This window comes from Taeniopygia guttata, chromosome 35 (assembly GCF_048771995.1).
Source record: "Taeniopygia guttata chromosome 35, bTaeGut7.mat, whole genome shotgun sequence".
NCBI lineage: Eukaryota > Metazoa > Chordata > Aves > Passeriformes > Estrildidae > Taeniopygia > Taeniopygia guttata.
In genome coordinates, this window is record NC_133060.1 from 1,418,746 (window position 1) to 1,442,898 (window position 24,153).

Here is a 24,153-nt window from a genome sequence, read left to right on the forward strand (position 1 = left end):
TTATAGGATCACTATGGGGTCACTATGGGGTCTCTATGGGGTCGCTATGGGTCAGGCTATGGGGCAGGGGCTCACCTGATGTTGTCCATCCAGGTGAACCAGGTGTGGGCGTGGCCGGGCGGGTGCGGGGTTGTTATAGGATCACTATAGGGTCACTATGGGGTCTCTATGGGGTCGCTATGGGTCAGGCTATGGGGCAGGGGCTCACCTGATGTTGTCCATCCAGGTGAACCAGGTGTGGGCGTGGCCGGGCGGGTGCAGGGTCGCTATGGGGTCGCTATGGGGCAGTCTATAGGGTATCTATGGGGTCTCTATGGGGTATCTATGGGGCAGATGTGGGACAGGCTATGGGGCAGGTGTGGGGCAGGGACTCACCTGATGTTGTCCATCCAGGTGAACCAGGTGCGGGGTCGCTATGGGGTCACTATGGGGCAGTCTATAGGGTCTCTATAGGGTATCTATAGGATCTCTATAGGGTTTCTATGGGGTCGCTATGGGTCACGCTATGGGGCAGGCTATGGGTCAGGCTCACCTGATGTTGTCCATCCAGGTGAACCAGGTGCGGGCGTGGCCGGGTGGGTGCGGGGTTGTTATAGGATCACTATGGGGTCACTATAGGGTATCTATAGGGTCGCTATAGGGTCGCTATGGGTCACGCTATGGGTCAGGCTATGGGGCAGGGACTCACCTGATGTTGTCCATCCAGGTGAACCAGGTGCGGGCGTGGCTGGGCGGGTGCGGGGTCGCTATGGGGTCACTATAGGGTCACTAAAGGGTCACTATGCGGTCGCTATGGGGCAGTCTATGTGATCGCTATGGGTCACGCTATGGGTCAGGCTATGGGTCAGGCTCACCTGATGTTGTCCATCCAGGTGAACCAGGTGCGGGCGTGGCCGGGCGGGTGCAGGGTCACTATAGGGTTGCTATGGGGCAGTCTATGGGGTCTCTATAGTGTATCTATAGGATCGCTATGGGGCAGGTGTGGGTCACGCTATGGGTCAGACTCACCTGATGTTGTCCATCCAGGTGAACCAGGTGCGGGCGTGGCCAGGTGGGTGCAGGGTCACTATAGGATCACTATAGGGTCTCTATAGGGCAATCTATGGGGTATCTATGGGGTCGCTATGGGGCAGATGTGGGTCAGGCTCACCTGATGTTGTCCATCCAGGTGAACCAGGTGCGGGCGTGGCCAGGTGGGTGCAGCCGCAGCTCCCCGCTCCTCACGGCGCCCGCGGCCGCCTCGGCCAGAGCCCCACAGCGCACGAACCACTGGGGGACAGCCCGGGGCTCCAGGATGTCCTTGGAGCGGCTGTGGGGCAGGTAAAGTGACACCTGTGTGTCACCTGTGTCACACCTGTCACACCTGTGTCACACCTGTGTCACCACTGGGGCACGGTGCGGGGCTCCAAAATGTCCTTGGAGCGGCTGTGGGGCAGGTAAAGTGTCACCTGTGTCACCTGTCACACCTGTGTCACACCTGTGTCACACCTGTCACACCTGTGTCACCACTGGGGCACCGCCCGGGGCTCCAAAATGTCCTTGGAGCGGCTGGGGACAGGTAAAGTGTCACCTGAGTCACCTGAGTGTCACCTGTCACACCTGTGTCACACCTGTGTCACACCTGTGTCACCACTGGGGCACGGCCCGGGGCTCCAGGATGTCCTTGGAGCGGCTGTGGGGCAGGTAAAGGGACACCTGTGTCACCTGTGTGTCACCTGTGTCACACCTGAGTCACACCTGTGTCATCTACAGTCACCCACTGTCACCTGTGTCACACCTGTGTCACCACTGGGGCACCGCGCGGGGCTCCAAAATGTCCTTGGAGCGGCTGTGGGGACACCTGAGTGTCACCTGTGTCACCTGTGTGTCACCTGTGTTACACCTGTGTGTCACCTGTGTCACCTGTCACACCTGTGTCACACCTGTGTCCCACCTGTGTCACACCTGAGTCACCTACAGTCACCCACTGTCACCTGTGTCACACCTGTCACACCTGTGTCACACCTGTGTCACCACTGGGGCACCGCGCGGGGCTCCAAAATGTCCTTGGAGCGGCTGTGGGGCAGGTAAAGTCACACCTGTGTCACCTGTGTCACCTGTGTCACACCTGTGTCACACCTGTCCCACCTGTGTCACACCTGTGTCACACCTGTGTCACCTGTGTCACACCTGTGTCACACCTGTGTCACACCTGTGTCACCACTGGGGCACGGCCCGGGGCTCCAAAATGTCCTTGGAGCGGCTGTGGGGCAGGTAAAGGGACACCTGTGTGTCACCTGTGTGTCACCTGTCACACCTGTGTCACCTACAGTCACCCACTGTCACCTGTGTCACACCTGTGTCACACCTGTGTCACACCTGTGTCCCCTCACCTGTCTCACCTGTGTCCCACCTGTGTCACACCTGTCCCACACCTGTCCCACCTGTCTCACCTGCACACAGGTACCACCATGGGGTCACCATTGTCACACCTGTGTCACACCTGAGTCACACCTGAGTCACACCTGTCCCACCTGTGTCACACCTGTCCCACCTGTGTCACACCTGTCCCACCTGTCTCACCTGCACACAGGTACCACCATGGGGTCACACCTGTGTCACACCTGTGTCACACCTGTCCCCCCTTACCTGCACACAGGTACCACCATGGGGTTCTCGGTGACCCCCCGGAACAGCCCCAGCGCCTTCAGAGTGTCCATCAGTGTCCGGCGGGCCTGGAACCGCGGCATGCCCTGAGAGTGACCAGTGAGTGACCAGTGAGTGACCGCTGAGTGACCACTGAGTGACCACAGTGACCACTGAGTGACCACAGTGACCACTGAGTGACCACAGTGACACTGAGTGTCCATCAGTGTCCGGCGGGCCTGGAACCGCGGCATGCCCTGAGAGTGACCAGTGAGTGACCGCTGAGTGACCACTGAGTGACCACTGAGTGACCACAGTGACACTGAGTGTCCATCAGCGCCCGGCGGGCCTGGAACCGCGGCATGCCCTGAGAGTGACCAGTGAGTGACCGCTGAGTGACCACTGAGTGACCACAGTGACCCTGAGTGACCACTGAGTGACCACTGAGTGACCACAGTGACACTGAGTGTCCATCAGTGTCCGGCGGGCCTGGAACCGCGGCATGCCCTGGGAGTGACCAGTGAGTGACCGCTGAGTGACCACTGACCCATGGGAGTGACCACAGTGACCACAGTGACCCATGGGAGTGACCACTGAGTGACCACTGAGTGACCACTGACCCATGGGAGTGACCACTGAGTGACCACACTGACACTGAGTGACCATCAGTGTCCGGCGGGCCTGGAACCGCGGCATGCCCTGAGAGTGACCAGTGAGTGACCAGTGAGTGACCGCTGAGTGACCAGTGAGTGACCACTGAGTGACCACTGAGTGACCACAGTGACACTGAGTGACCATCAGTGTCCGGCGGGCCTGGAACCGCGGCATGCCCTGCGAGTGACCAGTGAGTGACCAGTGAGTGACCAGTGAGTGACCACTGAGTGACCACAGTGACCACTGACCCATGGGAGTGACCACAGTGACCACTGACCCATGGGAGTGACCACAGTGACCACAGTGACCACAGTGACCACTGAGTGTCCATCAGCGCCCGGCGGGCCTGGAACCGCGGCATGCCCTGGGAGTGACCAGTGAGTGACCACTGAGTGACCACTGAGTGACCACAGTGACACTGAGTGTCCATCAGTGTCCGGCGGGCCTGGAACCGCGGCATGCCCTGAGAGTGACCAGTGAGTGACCACTGAGTGACCACTGAGTGACCAACTGACCACTGAGTGACCACTGAGTGACCACAGTGACCACTGACCCATGGGAGTGACCACTGAGTGACCACAGTGACACTGAGTGTCCATCAGCGTCCGGTGGGCCTGGAACCGCGGCATGCCCTGAGAGTGACCAGTGAGTGACCGCTGAGTGACCACTGAGTCACCATTGACCCATGGGAGTGACCACAGTGACCACTGAGTGACACTGAGTGACACTGAGTGACCACTGAGTGACCAGTGAGTAGCCATTGAGTGACCCTGAGTGACCCTGAGTGACCACTGCCCCCTAAGTGACCATTGAGTGTCCAGTGAGTGACCCTGAGTGACCACTGAGTGACCACTGAGTGACCACTGAGTGACCACAGTGACCACTGACCCATGGGAGTGACCACTGAGTGACCACTGAGTGACCACAGTGACCACTGACCCATGGGAGTGACCACTGAGTGACCACTGAGTGACCAGAGTGACCACTGACATATGGGAGTGACTGCTGAGTGACCAAAGTGACCTGAGTGACCACTGCCCTCCGAGTGACACTGAGTGACCACAGTGACCACTGAGTGACCGCTGAGTGACCACTGAAGGACCACTGACATATGGGAGTGACCCGAGTGACCACTAAATGACCCCAGTGACCCCTGATACAAACCAAAACCCCCCGAAACTGCCCTAAACCGCCCAACCCCCCCCAAATCTCACCCAAATCTCCCCCCAAACCCCCCAAAATGGCCCACCTGGAAGGGGGGTGGCACGTTGACCCCCAAACCACCCAAACCCCCCAAATCTCACCCAAAACCGCCCAAATCTCACCCAAAACGACCCAAACCCCCCCAAAACCCCCCAAATCTCCCCCAAACGCCCCCCAAATCCCCCCCAAATCTCCCCAAAATGCCCCACCTGGAAGGGGGACGGCACGTTGAACCCCCAAATCCCCCAAATCCCCCCAGATCTCCCCCAAAATGACCCAAAATCCCCCAAAACCCCCCAAATCCCCCCAAATCTCCCCGAAAATGACCCAAATCTCCCCCAAAATGACCCAAAATCCCCCAAAATCCCCCAAATCTCACCCAAATCTCCCTCAAATCTCCCCAAATCCCCCAAATCTCCCCCAAACCCCCCAAATCTCCCCCAAATCCCCCCCGAATCTCCCCCCAAATGACCCAAATCTCCCCCAAATCTCCCCCAAACTCCCGAAATCTCACCCAAAATGACCCAAAATCCCCCAAATCTCACCTAGATCTCCCCCAAACCCTCCAAATCTCCCCCCAAATCCCCCAAATCTCCCCAAAACCCCCCAAATCCCCCCAAAATGCCCCACCTGGAAGGGGGGCGGCACGTTGACCCCCAAATCCCCCCAAATCTCCCCCAAAATGACCCTAATCCCCCCAGACCCACCTGGAAGGGGGGCGGCACGTTGACCCCCCAAATCCCCCCCAAATCCCCCAAATCTCCCCCAAATCCCCCCCAAATCCCCCCAAAATGCCCAAATCTCACCCAAAATGACCGAAAATGACCCAAAACCCCCCAAATCTCACCCTCAGACACCCCAAATCTCACCCAAACCCCCCAAACCCCCCAAATCCCCCCAAAATGACCCCAAACCCCCCCAGACCCACCTGGAAGGGGGGCGGCACGTTGACCATGGTCCCGTCCTCCCCGATGACCTCGCTGACGCTCAGCCCGTGGCGCCGCCCCACCTCGAAATCCGCCGCGTCGTGGGCGGGGGTGATCTTCACTGCGCCTGGGGGCGGGGCCAGTGCGGACACGCCCACCGGGGACACACCCAGAAAAGCCACGCCCACCCGGACACGCCCACCCCAAGACACACCCACCATAGCCACGCCCACCGAGGCCACGCCCACTTTAAACCACATTTAGGATTGCCCCGCCCATCCGGGACACGCCCATCCGGGACACGCCCATCCGGGACACGCCCACCGGGACACGCCCACCCCGGGACACGCCCACCACCGGGGACACACCCACCGGGACACACCCACCGGGACACGCCCACCGGGACACGCCCACCCCCAGCCACACCCACCCCGGCCACGCCCATGTTGGCCACACCCACTTAAAGTCACGTATAGGTTGGCCACACCCACTTTAAACCATGCCCAGGTTGGCCACACCCACTTAAAGTCACGTATAGGTTGGCCACGCCCACTTTAAACCACATTTCGGTTGGCCACGCCCAACCCTGGCCACGCCCAGATTGACCACGCCCATCCCAGGACGCGCCCACCGAGGACACGCCCACCGAGGACACACCCACCGGGGACACACCCACACCGGACACGCCCACCAAAGACACGCCCACCAAGGACACACCCAGAAAAGCCACGCCCACCCCCCAGCCACACCCAAGCCGGCCACGCCCACTTTAAGCCACGTCTGGGTTGGCCACGCCCACTTTACACCACGCCCAGGTTGGCCCCGCCCACCCCTGGACACGCCCACCAAGGACACGCCCAGGTTAGCCACGCCCACTTTAAACCACATTTAGGTTGGCCACGCCCACCGGGGGCACACCCACCCTAGACACGCCCACCAGGGACACGCCCATCCCAGGACACGCCCAGATTAGCCACGCCCACCACAGCCAATCCAATCCCGGACATGCCCATCCCCGGACACACCCACCCCCTGGACACGCCCAGGTTGGCCACGCCCACCCCCTGGACACGCCCACCGTAGCCACACCCACCCCGGACACACCCAGGTTGGCCACACCCACTTTAAACCACATTTAGGTTGGCCACACCCACACATGGCCACGCCCAGATTAGCCAGACCCACTCCCGGACACGCCCATCGAGGACACGCCCGCCCTGGCCACGCCTAGGTTGGCCACGCCCAATTCAAACCACATTTAGGTTGGCCACGTCCAGATTAGCCACGCCCACCCCGGACATGCCCACCTATGACACACCCACCCCCAAAAGTTTGGTGCCACACCCATTTATGCCACGCCCCATTCAAACCATGCCCCTTTAAGCCACGCCCTAAGGGCCACACCCCTGAATAGCCACGCCCCTAAATAACCACACCCATCCAGGCCATGCCCCATAAATAATCACACCCAATCAAGCCACGCCCCTAAATCGCCACACCCAAACCACACCCCTAAATGGCCACGCCCCAATGGCCACACCCCTTTAAGCCACGCCCCTAAACCACCACAACCAATCAGGTCACACACCTAGATAGCCACACCCAATTAGGCCACGCCCCCAAATAACCACACCCAAACAGGCCACACCCCCTAAATAACCCAATTAAATTAACCACACCCCCTAAATAACCACGCCCCCAAATAACCACACCCAAATTAAACCACGCCCCTAAATAACCACACCCAATCAGACCACACCCCTAAATATCCACACCCAATAAAGCCACGCCCCCCAAAACCACCCCCAAATTAAACCACGCCCCCAAAATAACCGAACCCAATCAGGCCACGCCCCCAAATAACCACACCCATCAATAACCACGCCCCCAAACGGCCCCGCCCCGCCCCCTGTGGCCCCGCCCCCTCACCTGTGCCGAATTGGGGGTCCACGAAGGGGTCGTGCAGCACCGGGAGGCGCCGCCCCGTCAGCGGGTGCAGCACGTAACGGCCCCGCAGGTGCTGCAGGTGAGAGAGAGGGCGGGGCTGTGGGGCGGGGCCGTGGGGCGGGGCCGTGGGGCGGGGCCGTGGGGCGGGGCCGTGGGGCCGGACACGCCCACCTGGCTCACCTGGCCCGGCCACGCCCCACACCGGGACCCCCCCCTTGGTGGGGATTTAGGGGCTCAGGTGGGGGTGGACACGCCCCACAGGTGTATAAGCCACGCCCACAGGTGTGTTAGCCCCGCCCCCAGGTGAGTTAGCCCCGCCCCCAGGTGTGTAAGCCACGCCCACAGGTGTGTTAGCCCCGCCCCCAGGTGTGTTAGCCCCGCCCCCAGGTGTGTTAACCACGCCCCCAGGTGTGTTAGCCATGCCCCACAGGTGTGTTAGCCCCGCCCCCAGGTGTGTTAGCCCCGCCCACAGGTGTGTGTTAGCCCCGCCCACAGGTGTGTTTAGCCCCGCCCCCAGGTGTGTGTAACCACGCCCCCAGGTGTGTTAGCCCCGCCCACAGGTGTGTTTAGCCCCGCCCCCAGGTGTGTTACCTGGTACCGGGGGTCCTCGGGGTGCACGGCCACGCCCCCAGGTGTGTTAGCCACGCCCCCAGGTGTGTTAGCCCCGCCCCCAGGTGTGTTAGCCCCGCCCCAGGTGTGTTTAGCCCCGCCCCCAGGTGTGTAACCACGCCCACATGTGTGTTAGCCCCGCCCCCAGGTGTGTTTTAGACACGCCCCCAAGTGTGTTAGCCACGCCCCCAGGTGTGTTAGCCCCGCCCACAGGTGTGTAACCCCTACAGGTGTGTTTAGCCCCGCCCCCAGGTGTGTTAGCCCCGCCCCCAGGTGTGTAAGCCACGCCCCAGGTGTGTTTAGCCACGCCCATAGGTGTGTTAGCCACGCCCACAGGTGTGTTAGCCCCGCCCCCAGGTGTGTTAGCCCCGCCCCCAGGTGTGTTAGCCCCGCCCCCAGGTGTGTTAGCCCCGCCCCCAGGTGTGTAAGCCCCGCCCCCCAGGTGAGTTACCTGGTACCGGGGGTCCTCGGGGTGCACGGCCACGCCCACAGGTGTGTTTAGCCCCGCCCACAGGTGTGTAACCACGCCCACAGGTGTGTTAGCCCCGCCCCCAGGTGTGTTTAGCCCCGCCCACAGGTGTGTTAGCCCCGCCCCCAGGTGTGTTAGCCCCACCCACAGGTGTGTTAGCCCCGCCCCCAGGTGTGTAACCACGCCCCCCAGGTGAGCTCACCTGGTACCGGGGGTCCTCGGGGTGCACGGCCACGCCCCCAGGTGTGTTAACCACGCCCCCAGGTGTGTTTAACCCCACAGGTGTGTAACCACGCCCCCCAGGTGAGTTACCTGGTACCGGGGGTCCTCGGGGTGCACGGCCACGCCCCCAGGTGTGTTTAGCCCCGCCCCCAGGTGTGTTTAGCCACGCCCCCAGGTGTGTTAGCCCCGCCCCCAGGTGTGTTAGCCACACCCCCAGGTGTGTAACCACGCCCCCAGGTGTGTTAGCCACGCCCCCAGGTGTGTTACCTGGTACCGGGGGTCCTCGGGGTGCACGGCCACGCCCCCAGGTGTGTTAGCCCCGCCCCCAGATGTGTAACCACGCCCCCCAGGTGAGCTCACCTGGTACCGGGGGTCCTCGGGGTGCACGGCCACGCCCCCAGGTGTGTTAGCCACGCCCCCAGGTGTGTAACCACGCCCCCAGGTGTGTTACCTGGTACCGGGGGTCCTCGGGGTGCACGGCCACGCCCACAGGTGTGTTAGCCCCGCCCTCACCTGGTACCGGGGGTCCTCGGGGTGCACGGCCACGCCCCCAGGTGTGTTAGCCCCGCCCCCAGGTGTGTTAGCCCCGCCCCCAGGTGTGTAACCACGCCCCCCAGGTGTGTTACCTGGTACCGGGGGTCCTCGGGGTGCACGGCCACGCCCTCGTCCCCCAACATCGTCTCCAGACGCGTCGTGGCCACCACGACCTCGGGGGGCTCACCTGGGCCTGGGGGGGACCCCAGACCCATTTAGGGGACCCATGGACAGACCCCAGACCCACAGAGACCCCAAAAGGACTCTCTGGGACCCCCCAGGACCCCCCAAACCCCACAGAGACCCCAAAGTGACCCCAAAAACCCCCAAAGAGACCCCAAAGAGACCCCCTGGGACCCCCCAACCCCACAGAGACCCCAAAGAGACCCCCCCAGGATCCCCCAAACTCCACAGAGACCCCCAAAATGACCTCAAAAACCCCACAGAGACCCCCTGGGACCCCCAAAATGACCCCCCAAACCCCACAGAGACCCCAAAGAGACCCCCTGGGACCCCCAAACCCCACAGAGACCCCCTGGGACCCCCAAAGGGACCCCCCAAACCCCACAGAGACCCCCTGGGACCCCCCAAACCCCACAGAGACCCCCTGGGACCCCCCAAACCCCACAAAGACCCCACAGAGACCCCCAAAAAGACCCCAAAACCCCACAGAGACCCCCTGGGACCCCCAAAGAGACCCCCAAACCCCCCAGAGACCCCACAGAGACCCCCTAGGATCCCCCAAACCCCACAGAGACCCCAAAACCTCACAGAGACCCCCTGGGACCCCCAAAGTGACCCCACAGAGACCCCCCTGGGACCCCCAAAATGACCCCTAAACCCCCCAAAGATCCCCTGGGACCCCCGAAGTCACCCCCCAAACCCCACAGAGACCCCAAAGAGACCCCCAGAGACCCCCTGGGAGCCCCTAAAACAGCACAAAGACCCCAAAGAGACCCCCCAGGACCCCCCAAACCCCACAGAGACCCCCTGGGACCCCAAAAATGACCCCAAAAACCCCCCAGAGACCCCCTGGGACCCCCCAAACCCCACAGAGACCCCAAAGATACCCCCTGGGACCCCCAAAGTGACCCCCCAAACCCCACAGAGACACCGTGGGACCCCCAAAGAGACCCCCCAGGACCCCCCAAACCCACCAGAGACCCCAAAGAGACCCCCTGGGACCCCCCAAACCCCACAGAGACCCCCTGGGACCCCCAAAGTGACCCCCCAAACCCCACAGAGACCCCACAGAGACCCCCGGGACCCCCAAAGTCACCCCCCAAACCCCCCTGGGACCCCCTGGGACCCCCAAAATGACCCCAAAACCCCACAGAGACCCCCTGGGACCCCCACAGTGACCCCAAAGAGACCCACAGAGACCCCACAGAGACCCCCTGGGAGCCCCTAAAACAGCACAAAGACCCCACAGAGACCCCCTGAGACCCCCCAAACCCCACAGAGACCCCCTGGGACCCCCAAAGTGACCCCAAAACCCCACAGAGACCCCACAGAGACCCCCAAAATGACCCCAAAAACCCCACAGAGACCCCCTGGGACCCCCAAAGAGACCCCCAAACCCCACAGGGACCCCAAAAGGACTCTCTGGGACCCCCCAGGATCCCCCAAACCCCCCAAAGACCCCCTGGGACCCCAAAAATGACCCCAAAAACCCCCCAGAGACCCCAAAGAGACCCCCTGAGACCCCCAAAAAGACCCCAAAACCCCACAGAAACCCCCTGGGACCCCAAAAACCCCGCAGAGACCCCAAAAGGACCCCCTGGGACCCCAAAAATGACCCCAAAAACCCCACAGAGACCCCACAGAGACCCCCTGGGACCCCCCCCAAACCCCCCAGAGACCCCAAAGAGACCCCCAGAGACCCCCTGGGAGCCCCTAAAACAGCACAAAGACCCCAAAGAGACCCCCAGGGACCCCCCAAAAAGACCCCCCAGGATCCCCCAAACCCCCCTGGGACCCCCTGGGACCCCAAAAATGACCCCAAAACCCCACAGAGACCCCACAGAGACCCCCTGGGATCTCCCAAACCCCCCTGGGACCCCCTGGGACCCCAAAACCCCCACAGAGACCCCACAGAGACCCCCTGGGACCCCCAAAGTGACCCCCCAAACCCCACAGAGACCCCAAAGAGACCCCCTGGGACCCCCCAGACCCCACAGAGACCCCCGGGACCCCCTCCAAGCCCACAGAGACCCCCTGGGACCCCCCCCAAACCCCACAAATACCCCAAAGAGACCTCCAGAGACCCCCTGGGAGCCCCTAAAACAGCACAAAGACCCCAAAGAGACCCCCTGGGACCCCCCAAACCCCAAAGAGACCCCCTGGGACCCCCCAAACCCCAAAGAGACCCCCTGGGACCCCCAAATAGACTCCCCAGGATCCCCAAACCCCACAGGGACCCCACAGAGACCCTCTGGGACCCCCCCAAACCCCACAAAGACCCCCTGGGACCCCCAAAGTGACCCCCCAAACCCCACAGAGACCCCCTGGGACCCCAAAAATGACCCCAAAAACCCCACAGAGACCCCAAAGAGACCCCCTGGGACCCCCAAAGAGACCCCAAAACTCCACAGAGACCTCCTGGGACCCCCAAACCCCCCTGGGACCCCAAAAGTGACCCCAAAAACCCCCCAGAGACTCCACAGAGACCCCCTGGGACCCCCAAAGAGACCCCAAAACTCCACAGAGACCTCCTGGGACCCCCAAACCCCCCTGGGACCCCCTGGGACCCCCAAAATGACCCCAAAAACCCTACAGAGACCCCACAGAGACCCCCTGGGACCCCAAAAAGACCCCAAAACCCCACAGAGACCCCCTGGAACCCCCAAAGTCACCCCCCAAACCCCACAGAGACCCCCTGGGACCCCCCAAAAGACCCCCAAACCCACCAGAGACCCCCTGGGACCCCCCGAGCCCCCCACTCACCGGCCCCCTCCAGGGGGTAGGCGAAGGACACCAACACCCCAAATTCCACCGGCTCCTCGTAACCGGGGACCCGCAGGAGGGTGCGGCCCCCCAACTCCTTCTTCTCCACCTGGGGACCCCCAAAAACCCCTCAGGGACCCCCAAAAACCCCCCAAAAATCCCCCAAAAATACCCCAAAAAAACCAACTCCTTCTTCTCCACCTGGGGACCCCCAAAAACCCCTGAAAGACCCCCAAAAACACCCCAAAAATATCCCAAAAAAACCAACTCCTTCTTCTCCACCTGGGGACCCCCAAAAACCCCTGAGAGACCCCCAAAAACACCCCAAAAATACCCAAAAATCCCCCAAAAAAACCAACTCCCCCTTCTCCACCTGGGGACCCCCAAAAACCCCTGAGAGACCCCCAAAAACACCCCAAAAATACCCCAAAAATACCCCAAAAAAACCAACTCCTTCTTCTCCACCTGGGGACCCCCAAAAACCCCTCAGGGACCCCCAAAAACACCCCAAAAATACCCAAAAATCCCCCAAAAAAACCAACTCCTTCTTCTCCACCTGGGGACCCCCAAAAACCCCTCAGGGACCCCCAAAAACACCCCAAAAATACCCCAAAAATCCCCAAAAAAAACCAACTCCTTCTTCTCCACCTGGGACCCCCAAAAACCCCTCAGGGACCCCCAAAACACCCCAAAAATACCCCAAAAAAACCAACTCCCCCTTCTCCACCTGGGGACCCCCAAAAACCCCTCAGGGACCCCCAAAAACACCCCAAAAACACCCCAAAAAAACCAACTCCTTCTTCTCCACCTGGGGACCCCCAAAAACCCCACAGAGACCCCCAAAAATACCCCAAAAATACCCCAAAAAAAACCCAAAAATACCCCCAAAAAACCAACTCCTTCTTCTCCACCTGGGAACCCCCAAAAACCCCTCAGGGACCCCCAAAAACACCCCAAAACACCCCAAAAATCCCCAAATTTTTAAGGGGTTTTTAGGGGTTGGTTCTGGATGTGTTTTTGGGGGATTTTTGGGGCTTTTTTGGGTCTGATTTTGAGTTGTTTTGGGGTGATTTTGGGGGTGTTTTGGGGGGATTTTTGGGGTGTTTTTGGGGAATGTTTTAGGGGGATTTTTGGGGGATTTTTGGGGGTTTTTAGGTGTTGGTTTTGGGGGTGTTTTGGGCTGGTTTGGGGTGATTTTGGGGGATTTTTGGGGGCTGATTTTGGGAGCTGCTTTAGGGAATTTTGGGATGTTTTTGGGGGTGTTTTGAGCTGTTTTTGGGGTGTTTTTGGAGGGATTTTTGGGGCTTTTTTTGGTCTGGTTTTTGAGCTGTTTTTGGGATATTTTTGGGGGTGATTTTGGGATATTTTTGGGGGTGTTTTTGGGGGCTGATTTTGGGAGCTGTTTTAGGGAATTTTAGGGTGATTTTGGGGCTGTTTTTGGACTGTTTTTGGGGGATATTTTAGGGGGATTTTTGGGTGTTTTTGGGGCTGTTTTTGGAGCGTTTTGGGGTGTTTTTGAGGGGGATGTTTTAAAGGGATTTTTGGGTGTTTTTGGGGTGGTTTGGGGACATTTTTAGGCGCTGGTTTTAGGCTGTTTTTGGGATATTTTTGTGCTGTTTTTGGGATATTTTTGGGGTGATTTTGGGATATTTTTGGGGTAATTTTGTGATATTTTTGGGGTGATTTTGGGATATTTTTGGGGATGTTTTTGGGATATTTTTGGGGAGATTTTGGGGCTGGTTTTGGGGCTGTTTTTGGAGTGTTTTGGGGTGTTTTGGGGGGATGTTTTAGGGGGATTTTGGGGTGTTTTTGGGGGATTTTTGGGGGGATTTTTGGGGTAATTTTGGGGTGTTTTTGGGGTGATTTTGGGTGTTTTTGGGTACCTCAATGTCCGAGATGGCCGAGCGCAGGGCGCAGCTCCAGTGCCCCGATCCCGGGGGTTTGGGGGCGATTTTGGGGGATTTTTGGGGGCTGATTTTGGGAGCTATTTGGGATATTTTGGGGCTGATCTTGGGGTGATTTTGGCGTGGTTTTGGGGGTGATTTTGGGATATTTTTGGGATGATTTTGGGAGATTTTTGGGGTGATTTTGGGGCTGTTTCTGGGGCTGTTTTTCGAGTGTTTTGGGGCCGTTTTTGGAGTGTTTTGGGGTGTTTTGGGGGGATGTTTTAGGGGGATTTTTGGGTGTTTTTGGGGGATTTTTGGGGGATTTTTGGGGTGGTTTGGGGACATTTTTAGGCGCTGTTTCTGGGATATTTTTGGGGTAATTTTGGGATATTTTTGGGGTAATTTTGGGATATTTTTGGGGTGATTTGGGTACCTCAATGTCGGAGATGGCCGAGCGCAGGGCGCAGCTCCAGTGCCCCGATCCCGGGGGTTTGGGGGCGATTTTGGGGGATTTTTGGGGTGGTTTAGGGACATTTTTATGCGCTGTTTCTGGGATATTTTGGGGCTGATTTTGGGATCTTTTTGGGGTGATTTCGGGTGTTTTTGGGTACCTCAATATCGGAGATGGCCGAGCGCAGGGCGCAGCTCCAGTGCCCCGATCCCGGGGGTTTGGGGGCGATTTTGGGGATTTTTGGGGTTTTTTTTGGTCTGGTTTTTGAGCTGTTTCTGGGATATTTTGGGGTGATTTGGGGATATTTTTGGGGTGTTCTTGGGGGCTGTTTTTGGGAGCTACTTTAGGGAACATTGGGATGTTTTTGGGGGTGTTTTTGGGGTGATTTTGAGCTGTTTTTGGGATATTTTTGGGGAGATTTTGGGGCTGTTTTTGGGTCTGTTTTTGAGCGGGTTTTGGGGTCATTTTGGGGGTGGTTTTGGGGTGATTTTGGGGGCTGGTTTTAGGCTGTTTTTGGGGTAATTTTGGGCTATTTTTGGGGTAGTTTTGGAACGTTTTTAGGTGCTGGTTCTGGGATATTTTTGGGATGATTTTGGGATATTTTTGGGATGATTTTGGGATATTTTTGGGGTATTTTTGGGACATTTTTAGGCGCTGGTTCTGGGATATTTTAGGCGCTGGTTTTGGGATATTTTTGGGCTGGTTTTGGGGTGTTTTTGGGGTGATTTGGGTACCTCAATGTCGGAGATGGCCGAGCGCAGGGCGCAGCTCCAGTGCACGATGCGGCGGCTGCGGTAGATCAGCCCCTTCTCGTGCAGCCTCACGAAGGCCTCGGTCACCGCCCGACTCATTTTCTGGGGGTCCGGGCGGGTTTTAGGGGGGGCTCCGAGACCCCCGGGACCCCCCAGACCCACCCCAAGCCCCCCACTCACGGGGTCCATGGTGAAACAGGCGCGGTCCCAGTCCATGGAGGCGCCCAAGCGCCGCAGCTGCTGGTAAATGCGGTCGCCTTTCCTGGGCAGGGGGGAGATGTGGGGCTGGGTGGGGGGCTCGGGGTGGGGAGGGGGATTGGGAGGGGTTGAGGGGGTGTGGGGCGCTTTGGGGGCACTTTGGGGGCGTTTTGGGGGGGCTATGGGGCGCTTTGGGGTCATTTAGGGGGGCTATGGGGCACTTTGGGGTTATTTAGGGGGGCTATGGGGCACTTTGGGGTCATTCAGGGGGGCTATGGGGCACTTTGGGGTCATTTAGGGGTGCTATGGGGCACTTTGGGGTCATTAAGGGGGGCTATGGGGCACTTTGGGGGCGCTTTGGGGTCATTCAGGGGTGCTATGGGTCACTTTGGGGTCATTTAGAGGTGCCATAGGTCACTTTGGGGTCACTTTGGGGTCAATCTGGGGTCATTCAGGGGTGCTATGGGGCACTTTGGGGTCATTTAGGGGGGCTATGGGTCACTCTGGGGTCACTTTGGGGTCATTCAGGGGGGCTATGGGGCGCTTTGGGGGCGCTTTGGGGGCGCTTTGGGGGCGCTTTGGGGTCATTTAGGGGTGCCATGGGTCACTTTGGGGTCACTTTGGGGTCACTTTGGGGTCATTTAGGGGGGCTATGGGGCACTTTGGGGTCACTTTGGGGTCATTTAGGGGTGCAATGGGTCACTTTGGGGTCACTTTGGGGTCAATCTGGGGTCATTTAGGGGCGCTATGGGTCACTTTGGGGTCACTTTGGGGTAAATCTGGGGTCACTTAGGAGTGCCATAGGTCACTTTGGGGTCACTCTGGGGTCATTTAGGGGTCATTTAGGAGTGCCATGGGTCACTTTGGGGTCATTTAGGGGTGCCATGGGTCACTTTGGAGTCACTTTGGGGTCTTTTCGAGGTCATTTAAGGGTGCCATGGTCACTCTGTGGTCACTGTGGTCACTCTGTGGTCACCACAGGCCCCTCTCCCCCCCCCGGGGTCAGAGGTCACTGTGGTCACTGTGGTCACTCTGTGGTCACTGCGGGCCCCTCTCCCGGCCCCCCCCCGGGGTCAGAGGTCACTCTGTGGTCACTGTGGCCACTCTCTGGCCACTCTGTGGTCACTGTGGTCACCATGGGCCCCTCTCCCGCCCCCCCCCCGGGGTCAGAGGTCACTCTGTGGTCACTGTGGCCACTCTCTGGCCACTCTGTGGTCACTGTGGTCACCATGGGCCCCTCTCCCACCCCCCCGGGGTCAGAGGTCACTGTGGTCACTGTGGTCACTGTGGTCACCGTGGGCCCTGCCCCCGGGGTCAGAGGTAACTGTGGTCACTCTAGGATCACTCTTGTCACCCTGTGGTCACTCTGGTCACTCTGTGGTCACCACGGGCCCCTCTCCCGCCCCCCCCGGGGTCAGAGGTCACTGTGGTCACAGTGGCCACTCTCTGGTCACTCTGTGGTCACCCTGTGGTCACTGTGGTCACTCTGGGACCACTCTGGTCACAATGGTCACCCTGTGGTCACTGTGGTCACTCTGGTATCATTCTGGTCACTGTGGTCACTCTGGTCACTCTGGGGTCACTCTGATCACCCTGTGGTCACTGTGGCCACTCTGTGGTCACTCTGGTATCACTCTGGTCACTCTGGGGTCACTCTGGTCACTCTGGGGTCACTCTGGTCACCCTGTGGTCACTGTGGCCACTCTGTGGTCACTCTGGTATCACTCTGGTCACTCTGGGGTCACCCTGGTCACCCTGTGGCCACTCTGGTCACCCTGTGGTCACCGCGGGCCCCTCTCCCGCCCCCCCGGGGTCAGAGGTCACTGTGGTCACAGTGGCCACTCTCTGGTCACCCTGTGGTCACTGTGGTCACAGTGGTCACTCTGGGATCACTCTGGTCACCCTGTGGTCACTGTGGCCACTCTGTGCTCACTCTGGTCACCCTGTGGTCACCACAGGCCCCTCTCCCACCCCACCCCCGGGGTCAGAGGTCACCCTGTGGTCACTGTGGCCACTCTGTGCTCACTCTGGTCACCCTGTGGTCACTCTGGTCACTCTGTGGTCACTGTGGCCGCTCTGGTATCACTGTGGCCACTCTGGTATCACTCTGGTCACTCTGGGGTCACTCTGGTCACCCTGTGGTCATTGTGGCCACTCTGTGGTCACTGTGGCCACTCTGTGGTCACTCTGGTATCACTCTGGTCACTCTGGGGTCACTTTGGTCACCCTGTGGTCACTGTGGTCACTCTGTGGTCACCACAGGCCCCTCTCCCACCCCCCCGGGGTCAGAGGTCACTGTGGTCACTCTGTGGTCACCACGGGCCCGTCTCCCGCCCCAACCCGGGGTCAGAGATCACTCTGTGGTCACTGTGGCCACCCTGGTATCACTCTGGTCACTCTGGGACCACTCTGGTCACTCTAGGATCATTCTGGTCACCCTGTGGTCACCACGGGCCCCACTCCTGCCCCGGGGTCAGAGGTCACGCCGGTCACTGCGGGCCCCTCTCCCACCCCCCCCGGGGTCAGAGGTAACTGTGGTCACTGTGGCCACTCTGTGGTCACTGTGGTCACTCTGTGGTCACTGTGGGCCCCTCTCCTGCCCCACCCTGGGGTCAGAGGTCACTGTGGTCACACAGTGGTCGCTCTGGTCACCCTGGGGTCACCACGGGCCCCTCTCCTGCCCCAGGGTCAGAGGTCACCCTGTGGTCACCGCGGGTCCCGCCTCTGGGGTCAGAGGTCACTGTGGTCACGGTGGTCACTGCGGGCCCCCCCCTGGGGTAAGAGGTCACTGTGGTCACTCTGGTCACCGCAGGCCCCGCCCCCAGGGTCAGAGGTCACCCTGTGGTCACCGCGGGTCCCCCCGGGGTCAGAGGTCACTCACTCCTCCTTCCAGCGCCACACCTCGGCCAGGAAGGCCTCGCGGCCGAGCTGGTGCCGAGTGACCCCCCGTGAGCGCTGCAGCCGCCGCTCCACCACCACCTGCGTGGCGATGCCGGCGTGGTCACAGCCCGGCGCCCACAGCGTGGTCAGCCCCCGCATCCGGTGCCTGGGGTCAGAGGTCACGGGGTCAGTGGGGTCATTCAGGGGATTGGGGTCATTCAGGGGATTTGGGACATTGGGGTCATTGGGGGCATTGGGGGTGTTGGGGTCATTGGGGTCATTAGGGGCATTGGGGACATTGGGGGCATTGGGGGCATTGGGGTCACTGGGGACATTGGGGACATTGGGGTCATTGGGGTCATTGGGGACATTGGGGACATTGGGGTCATTGGGGTCATTGGGGTCATTGGGGGCATTGGGGTCATTGGGGTCATTGGGGTCACAGCGTGGTCAGCCCCCGCATCCGGTGCCTGCGGGTCACAGAGGTCACGGGGTCATTGGGGGTGTTGGGGACATTGGGGTCATTGGGGTCATTCACAGGATAGGGGTCACTGGGGGCGTTGGTGTCAATGGGGGCAATGGGGTCATTGGGGTCATTGGGGGGATTGGGGACATTGGGGGCGTTGGGGTCAATGGGGGGATTTGGGTCATTCAGGGGATTGGGGACATTGGGGGGACATTGGGGTCATTGGGGTCATTGGGGACATTGGGGACATTGGGGACATTGGGGGCATTGGGGTCACAGCGTGGTCAGCCCCCGCATCCGGTGCCTGGGGGTCACAAGGGTCACGGGGGTCAGTGGGGGGATTGGGGGGATTGGGGTCATTGGGGACATTGGGGTCATTTGGGGTCATTGGGGATACTGCGGTCACTGGGATGGCCACGCCCTGACCCCAGTGGTCATTCCAGACCCCAATGGTCACTCCCTGACCCCAGTGGTCACTCTGGTCACCCCCTGACCCCAGTGGTCACTCTGGTCACCCCCTGAGCCCAGTGGTCACTCTGGTCACTCACCAGCGGGTCAGCGTGTCCTGGATGGCCGCGGTCAGGGCGTGACCCAGGTGGAGGGTCCCAGTGGTCACTCTGGTCACCCCCTGAGCCCAGTGGTCACTCTGGTCACCCCCTGAGCCCAGTGGTCACTCTGGTCACCCCCTGAGCCCAGTGGTCACTCTGGTCACTCACCAGCGGGTCAGCGTGTCCTGGATGGCCGCGGTCAGGGCGTGACCCAGGTGGAGGGTCCCAGTGGTCACTCTGGTCACCCCCTGAGCCCAGTGGTCACTCTGGTCACCCCCTGAGCCCAGTGGTCACTCTGGTCACCCCCTGAGCCCAGTGGTCACTCTGGTCACTCACCAGCGGGTCAGCGTGTCCTGGATGGCCGCGGTCAGGGCGTGGCCCAGGTGGAGGGTCCCAGTGGTCACTCTGGTCACCCCCTGACCCCAGTGGTCACTCTGGTCACCCCCTGAGCCCAGTGGTCACTCTGGTCACCCCCTGAGCCCAGTGGTCACTCTGGTCACCCCCTGAGCCCAGTGGTCACTCTGGTCACTCACCAGCGGGTCAGCGTGTCCTGGATGGCCGCGGTCAGGGCGTGGCCCAGGTGGAGGGTCCCAGTGGTCACTCTGGTCACCCCCTGACCCCAGTGGTCACTCTGGTCACCCCCTGACCCCAGTGGTCACTCTGGTCACCCCCTGAGCCCAGTGGTCACTCTGGTCACTCACCAGCGGGTCAGCGTGTCCTGGATGGCCGCGGTCAGGGCATGGCCCAGGTGGAGGGTCCCAGTGGTCACTCTGGTCACCCCCTGAGCCCAGTGGTCACTCTGGTCACCCCCTGAGCCCAGTGGTCACTCTGGTCACCCCCTGAGCCCAGTGGTCACTCTGGTCACTCACCAGCGGGTCAGCGTGTCCTGGATGGCCGCGGTCAGGGCGTGGCCCAGGTGGAGGGTCCCGGTCACGTTGGGGGGGGGGAGGCACATCACGAACACCCCCCGGGGGTTGGGGGTCTCCAGGGAGCGCTGGGGGGGGACAGAGGGGTCAGTGACCCCTGAGACCCCCAAGGACCCCCCTGAGACCCCCAAAACCCACCCAGAGACCCCCAAAGATCCCCAGAGACCCCCAAAGAAGCCCTCAAAGACCCCCCAAAACCCCCCAAATCCCCCCAGAACTGCCCCAAATCTCCACAGGACCCCCCAAAGAAGCCCCCAGACCCCCAAGGACCCCCTAAAACCCACCCAGAGACCCCCAAAACCCCCAGAGAGTCCCAAGAGACCCCCAAAGACCCCCCAGGACCCCCAAAGACCCCCAAAGACCCTCAAGGACCCCTCAGAGACCCCCAGAGACCCCCCAAAACTTCCCCAGAGACCCCCAAAACCCCCTCAGAGACCCCCAAAAACCCCCAAATATCCCCCAAACCCCTCCAAATACCCTCAAGGACCCCCAAATACCCCCAAGGACCCCCCGAGAGACCCCCCAAATACCCCCAGAGACCCCCCCAAAGATCCCCAAAGAGCCCCCAAGGACGCCCCCAGACCCCCTCAGAGACCTCCAAGGACCCCCCAGACCCACCAGGACCTCCCAAGGAGACCCCAGAGACCACCAAGGACCCCCAAAGACCCACCCAAATATCCCCAAGGACCCCCGAAAGATCCCCAAGGAGCCCCCAGAGAGTCCCCAAAGACCCCCAAATACCCCCAAAGACCCCCCCAAGGACTCCTCAGAGATCCCCAGACCCCCCCAAAGAACTCCCAGAGACCCCCAAGGAGACCCCAAAGTTCCCCCAAAGACCCCCATGGACCCCAAAGATCCCCAAGAGACCCCCAGAGACCCCCCAAGGACCCCCCAAAGACCCCCCAAAACCCCCCAGAGACCCCTCAAAACCCACCCAAGGACCCCCCAGGACCCCACCAAGGAGCCCCAGAGACCCCCAAGGACCCCAAAAGACCCTCCAGACTCCCCCAAAAACCCCCAAATATCCCCCAGACCCCCCAAAGAAGCCCCCAGACCCCCCAAAACCCCCCCAAGCCCCCCACTCACCCCGAATTCGGGGCGGAAGAACCCCTCCTTCTCCCACCAGCTGTACCAGCACCCCCAAAAGCCCCCCAGGACCCCCCAAAACTGCCCCAAATCCCCCCAGGACCCCCCAAAACTGCCCCAAATCCCCCCAAAACCGCCCCAAATCCCCCCAGGACCCCCCAAAGAAGCCCCCAGACCCCCCAAAACCCCACCAGGACCCCCCAAATCCCCCCAGATCTCCCCAACCCCCCCCCAAAACCGCCCCAAATCCCACCCAAATCCCCCCAGAACTGCCCCAAATCCCCCCAGGACCCCCCAAAGAAGCCCCCAGACCCCCCAAAGAAGCCCCCAGACCCCCCAAAAAAGTCCCCAGACCCTCCAAAACCCCCCCAGGACTGCCCCAAATCCCCCCCCAAATCCCCCCAAATCTCCACAGGACCCCCCAAAGAAGCCCCCAGACCCCCCAAAGAAGCCCCCAGACCCCCCAAAGAAGCCCCCAGACCCCCCAAATCCCCCCAGATCTCCCCTCAAATCCCCCCAGGACCCCCCAAATCCCACCCAAATCCCCCCAAATATCCCCAGGACCCCCCAAAGAAGCCCCCAGGACCCCCCAAATCCCCCCAGAACTGCCCCAAATCTCCCCAGGACCCCCCAAAGAAGCCCCCAGACCCCCCAAGGAAGCCCCCAGACCCCCCAGGACCCCCACTCACCCCGAATTCGGGCCGGAAGAACCCCTCCTTCTCCCACCAGCTGTACCAGCACCCCCAAAACCCCCCCCAGGACCCCCCAAAGACCCCCCAAATCCCCCCAGAACTGCCCCAAATCCCCCCAGAACTGCCCCAAATCCCCCCAGGACCCCCCAAAACTGCCCAAAATCCCCCCAGAACTGCCCCAAATCTCCACAGGACCCCCCAAAGAAGCCCCCAGACCCCCCAAAGAAGCCCCCAGACCCACTAAAACCCCCCCAAAACGCCCCAAACCCCCCAGATCTCCCCACAACCCCTCCAGAACTGCCCCAAAGACCCCCCAGGACCCCCCAAAACTGCCCCAAATCCCCCCAGAACTGCCCCAAATCTCCACAGGACCCCCCAAAGAAGCCCCCAGACCCCCCAAACCCCCCCCCAGGACCCCCCAAAGACCCCCCAAAACCCCCCAACCCCCCCCAGATCTCCCCAAAACCCCCCCAAAACTGCCCCAAATCACCCCAGAACTGCCCCAAATCCCCCCAAAACTGCCCAAATCCCCCCCAAATCCCCCCAAAATCCCCCAAAATCCCCCCAGGACCCCCCAAAGAAGCCCCCAGACCCCCCAAAGAAGCCCCCAGACCCCCCAGGACCCCCACTCACCCCGAATTCGGGGCGGAAGAACCCCTCCTTCTCCCACCAGCTGTACCAGCACCCCCAAAACCCCCCCAGGACCCCCCAGAACTGCCCCAAATCCCCCCAGAACTGCCCCAAATCCCCCCAGGACCCCCCAAAGAAGCCCCCAGACCCCCCAAAGAAGCCCCCAGACCCCCCAAAGAAGCCCCCAGACCCCCCAAAGAAGCCCCCAGACCCACTAAAACCCCCCCAGGACCCCCCAAATCCCCCCAGATCTCCCCGAACTCCCCCCAAATCCCCCCAGGACCCCCCAAATCCCCCCCAAATCCCCTCAAATCTCCACAGGACCCCCCAAAGAAGCCCCCAGACCCCCCAAAGAAGCCCCCAGACCCCCCAAATCTCCACAGGACCCCCCAAAACCCCCCCAGGACCCCCCAAATCCTCCCCAAATCCCCCCAATTTTCCCCCAAAACCCCCCAAATCGCCCCCAAATCCCCCCAGATCTCCCCAAATCCCCCCAGAACTGCCCCAAACCCCCCCAGGACCCCCCAAATCCCCCCCAAATCCCCTCAAATCCCCCCAGGACCCCCCAAATCCCACCCAAATCCCCCCAAATCTCCACAGGACCCCCCAAAGAAGCCCCCAGACCCCCCAAAGAAGCCCCCAGACCCCCCAAAGCCCCCCACTCACCCCGAATTCGGGCCGGAAGAACCCCTCCTTCTCCCACCAGCTGTACCAGGCCGCCTCCACGTAGCCGGGGCTGTAACTCTCGGGGAGGGGTCCCCCCACATCTGGGGAGGGGTCCCGGGGGTCACACCCCCACCCCCCAAATTCCCAGAGACCCCCCACAGCAAAAGACCCCAAACCCACCCACTCAAAACCCACACTGAGCCCCCAAAAACCCACCCAAGACCCCCCAAAATCCCCCCAAAACCCCCCCAGACCCCCAAAATCCACACTGAGCACCCCCCAAACCCCCCAAGACCCCCCAAACGCCCCCAAGACCCCCCAAAAACCCTCCCAAGACCCCCAAAACCCCCCCAGACCCCACATAAACCCCCCCAAGACCCCCCAAGACCCCCCAAACCCTCCCAAGACCCCCCAAAAACCCCCCAAGCGCCCCCCAAATCCCCCCAAAACCCCCCCAGACCCCCCCAAACCCACTCTGAGCCCCCCCAAACCCTCCCAAAACCCCCCAGACCCCCTGAGCCCCACCTAAAGGCCCCAAAAACCCCCCCAAGACCCTCAAAAACTCCCCCAAGACCCCCCAAGCGCCCCCCAACAGCCCCAAAACCCCCCCAAGACCCCCCAGGACACCCCCAAAACCCCCCCAGACCCCCTGAGCCCCACCCAAAAACCCCCTATAGCCCTCCAAAACCCCCCAAAATCCCCCCAGACCCCCCCAAATCCCCCCAAACCCTCCCAAGACCCCCAAAATCCCCCCAAGACGCCCCAAAATCCCCCCAAACCCACACTGAGCCCCCCCCAAACCCCCCCAAGCCCCCCCAAGACCCCCAAAATCCCCCC

At 61.1% G+C, this 24,153-nt stretch overlaps 1 protein-coding gene across 10 annotated transcripts in view; it reads right to left on the reverse strand.

Moving 5' to 3' along the window:
• The window catches only part of VARS1 (valyl-tRNA synthetase 1), a 75,078-nt gene that overhangs the window by 32,509 nt on the left and 18,416 nt on the right, over nt 1–24,153 (reverse strand). For 7 of the 10 annotated variants that reach the window (XM_072921043.1, XM_072921045.1, XM_072921041.1 and 4 more), the window contains 11 exons: nt 23,317–23,417; nt 20,186–20,310; nt 18,304–18,468; nt 15,405–15,486; nt 15,207–15,326; nt 12,136–12,244; nt 9,282–9,382; nt 7,338–7,428; nt 5,411–5,535; nt 2,629–2,732; nt 1,151–1,309 (listed from right to left, as the gene is read on the reverse strand). In XM_072921043.1, the coding sequence (XP_072777144.1) occupies nt 1,151–1,309; nt 2,629–2,732; nt 5,411–5,535; nt 7,338–7,428; nt 9,282–9,382; nt 12,136–12,244; nt 15,207–15,326; nt 15,405–15,486; nt 18,304–18,468; nt 20,186–20,310; nt 23,317–23,417 (1,282 nt within the window). Of the gene's footprint in view, nt 1–1,150; nt 1,310–2,198; nt 2,243–2,628; nt 2,733–5,410; nt 5,536–7,337; nt 7,429–9,281; nt 9,383–12,135; nt 12,245–15,206; nt 15,327–15,404; nt 15,487–18,303; nt 18,469–20,185; nt 20,311–21,328; nt 21,372–22,017; nt 22,069–23,316; nt 23,418–24,153 lie in introns of those variants that run through there. The other 3 variants (XM_072921040.1, XM_072921048.1, XM_072921049.1) reach the window with 3 other exon arrangements.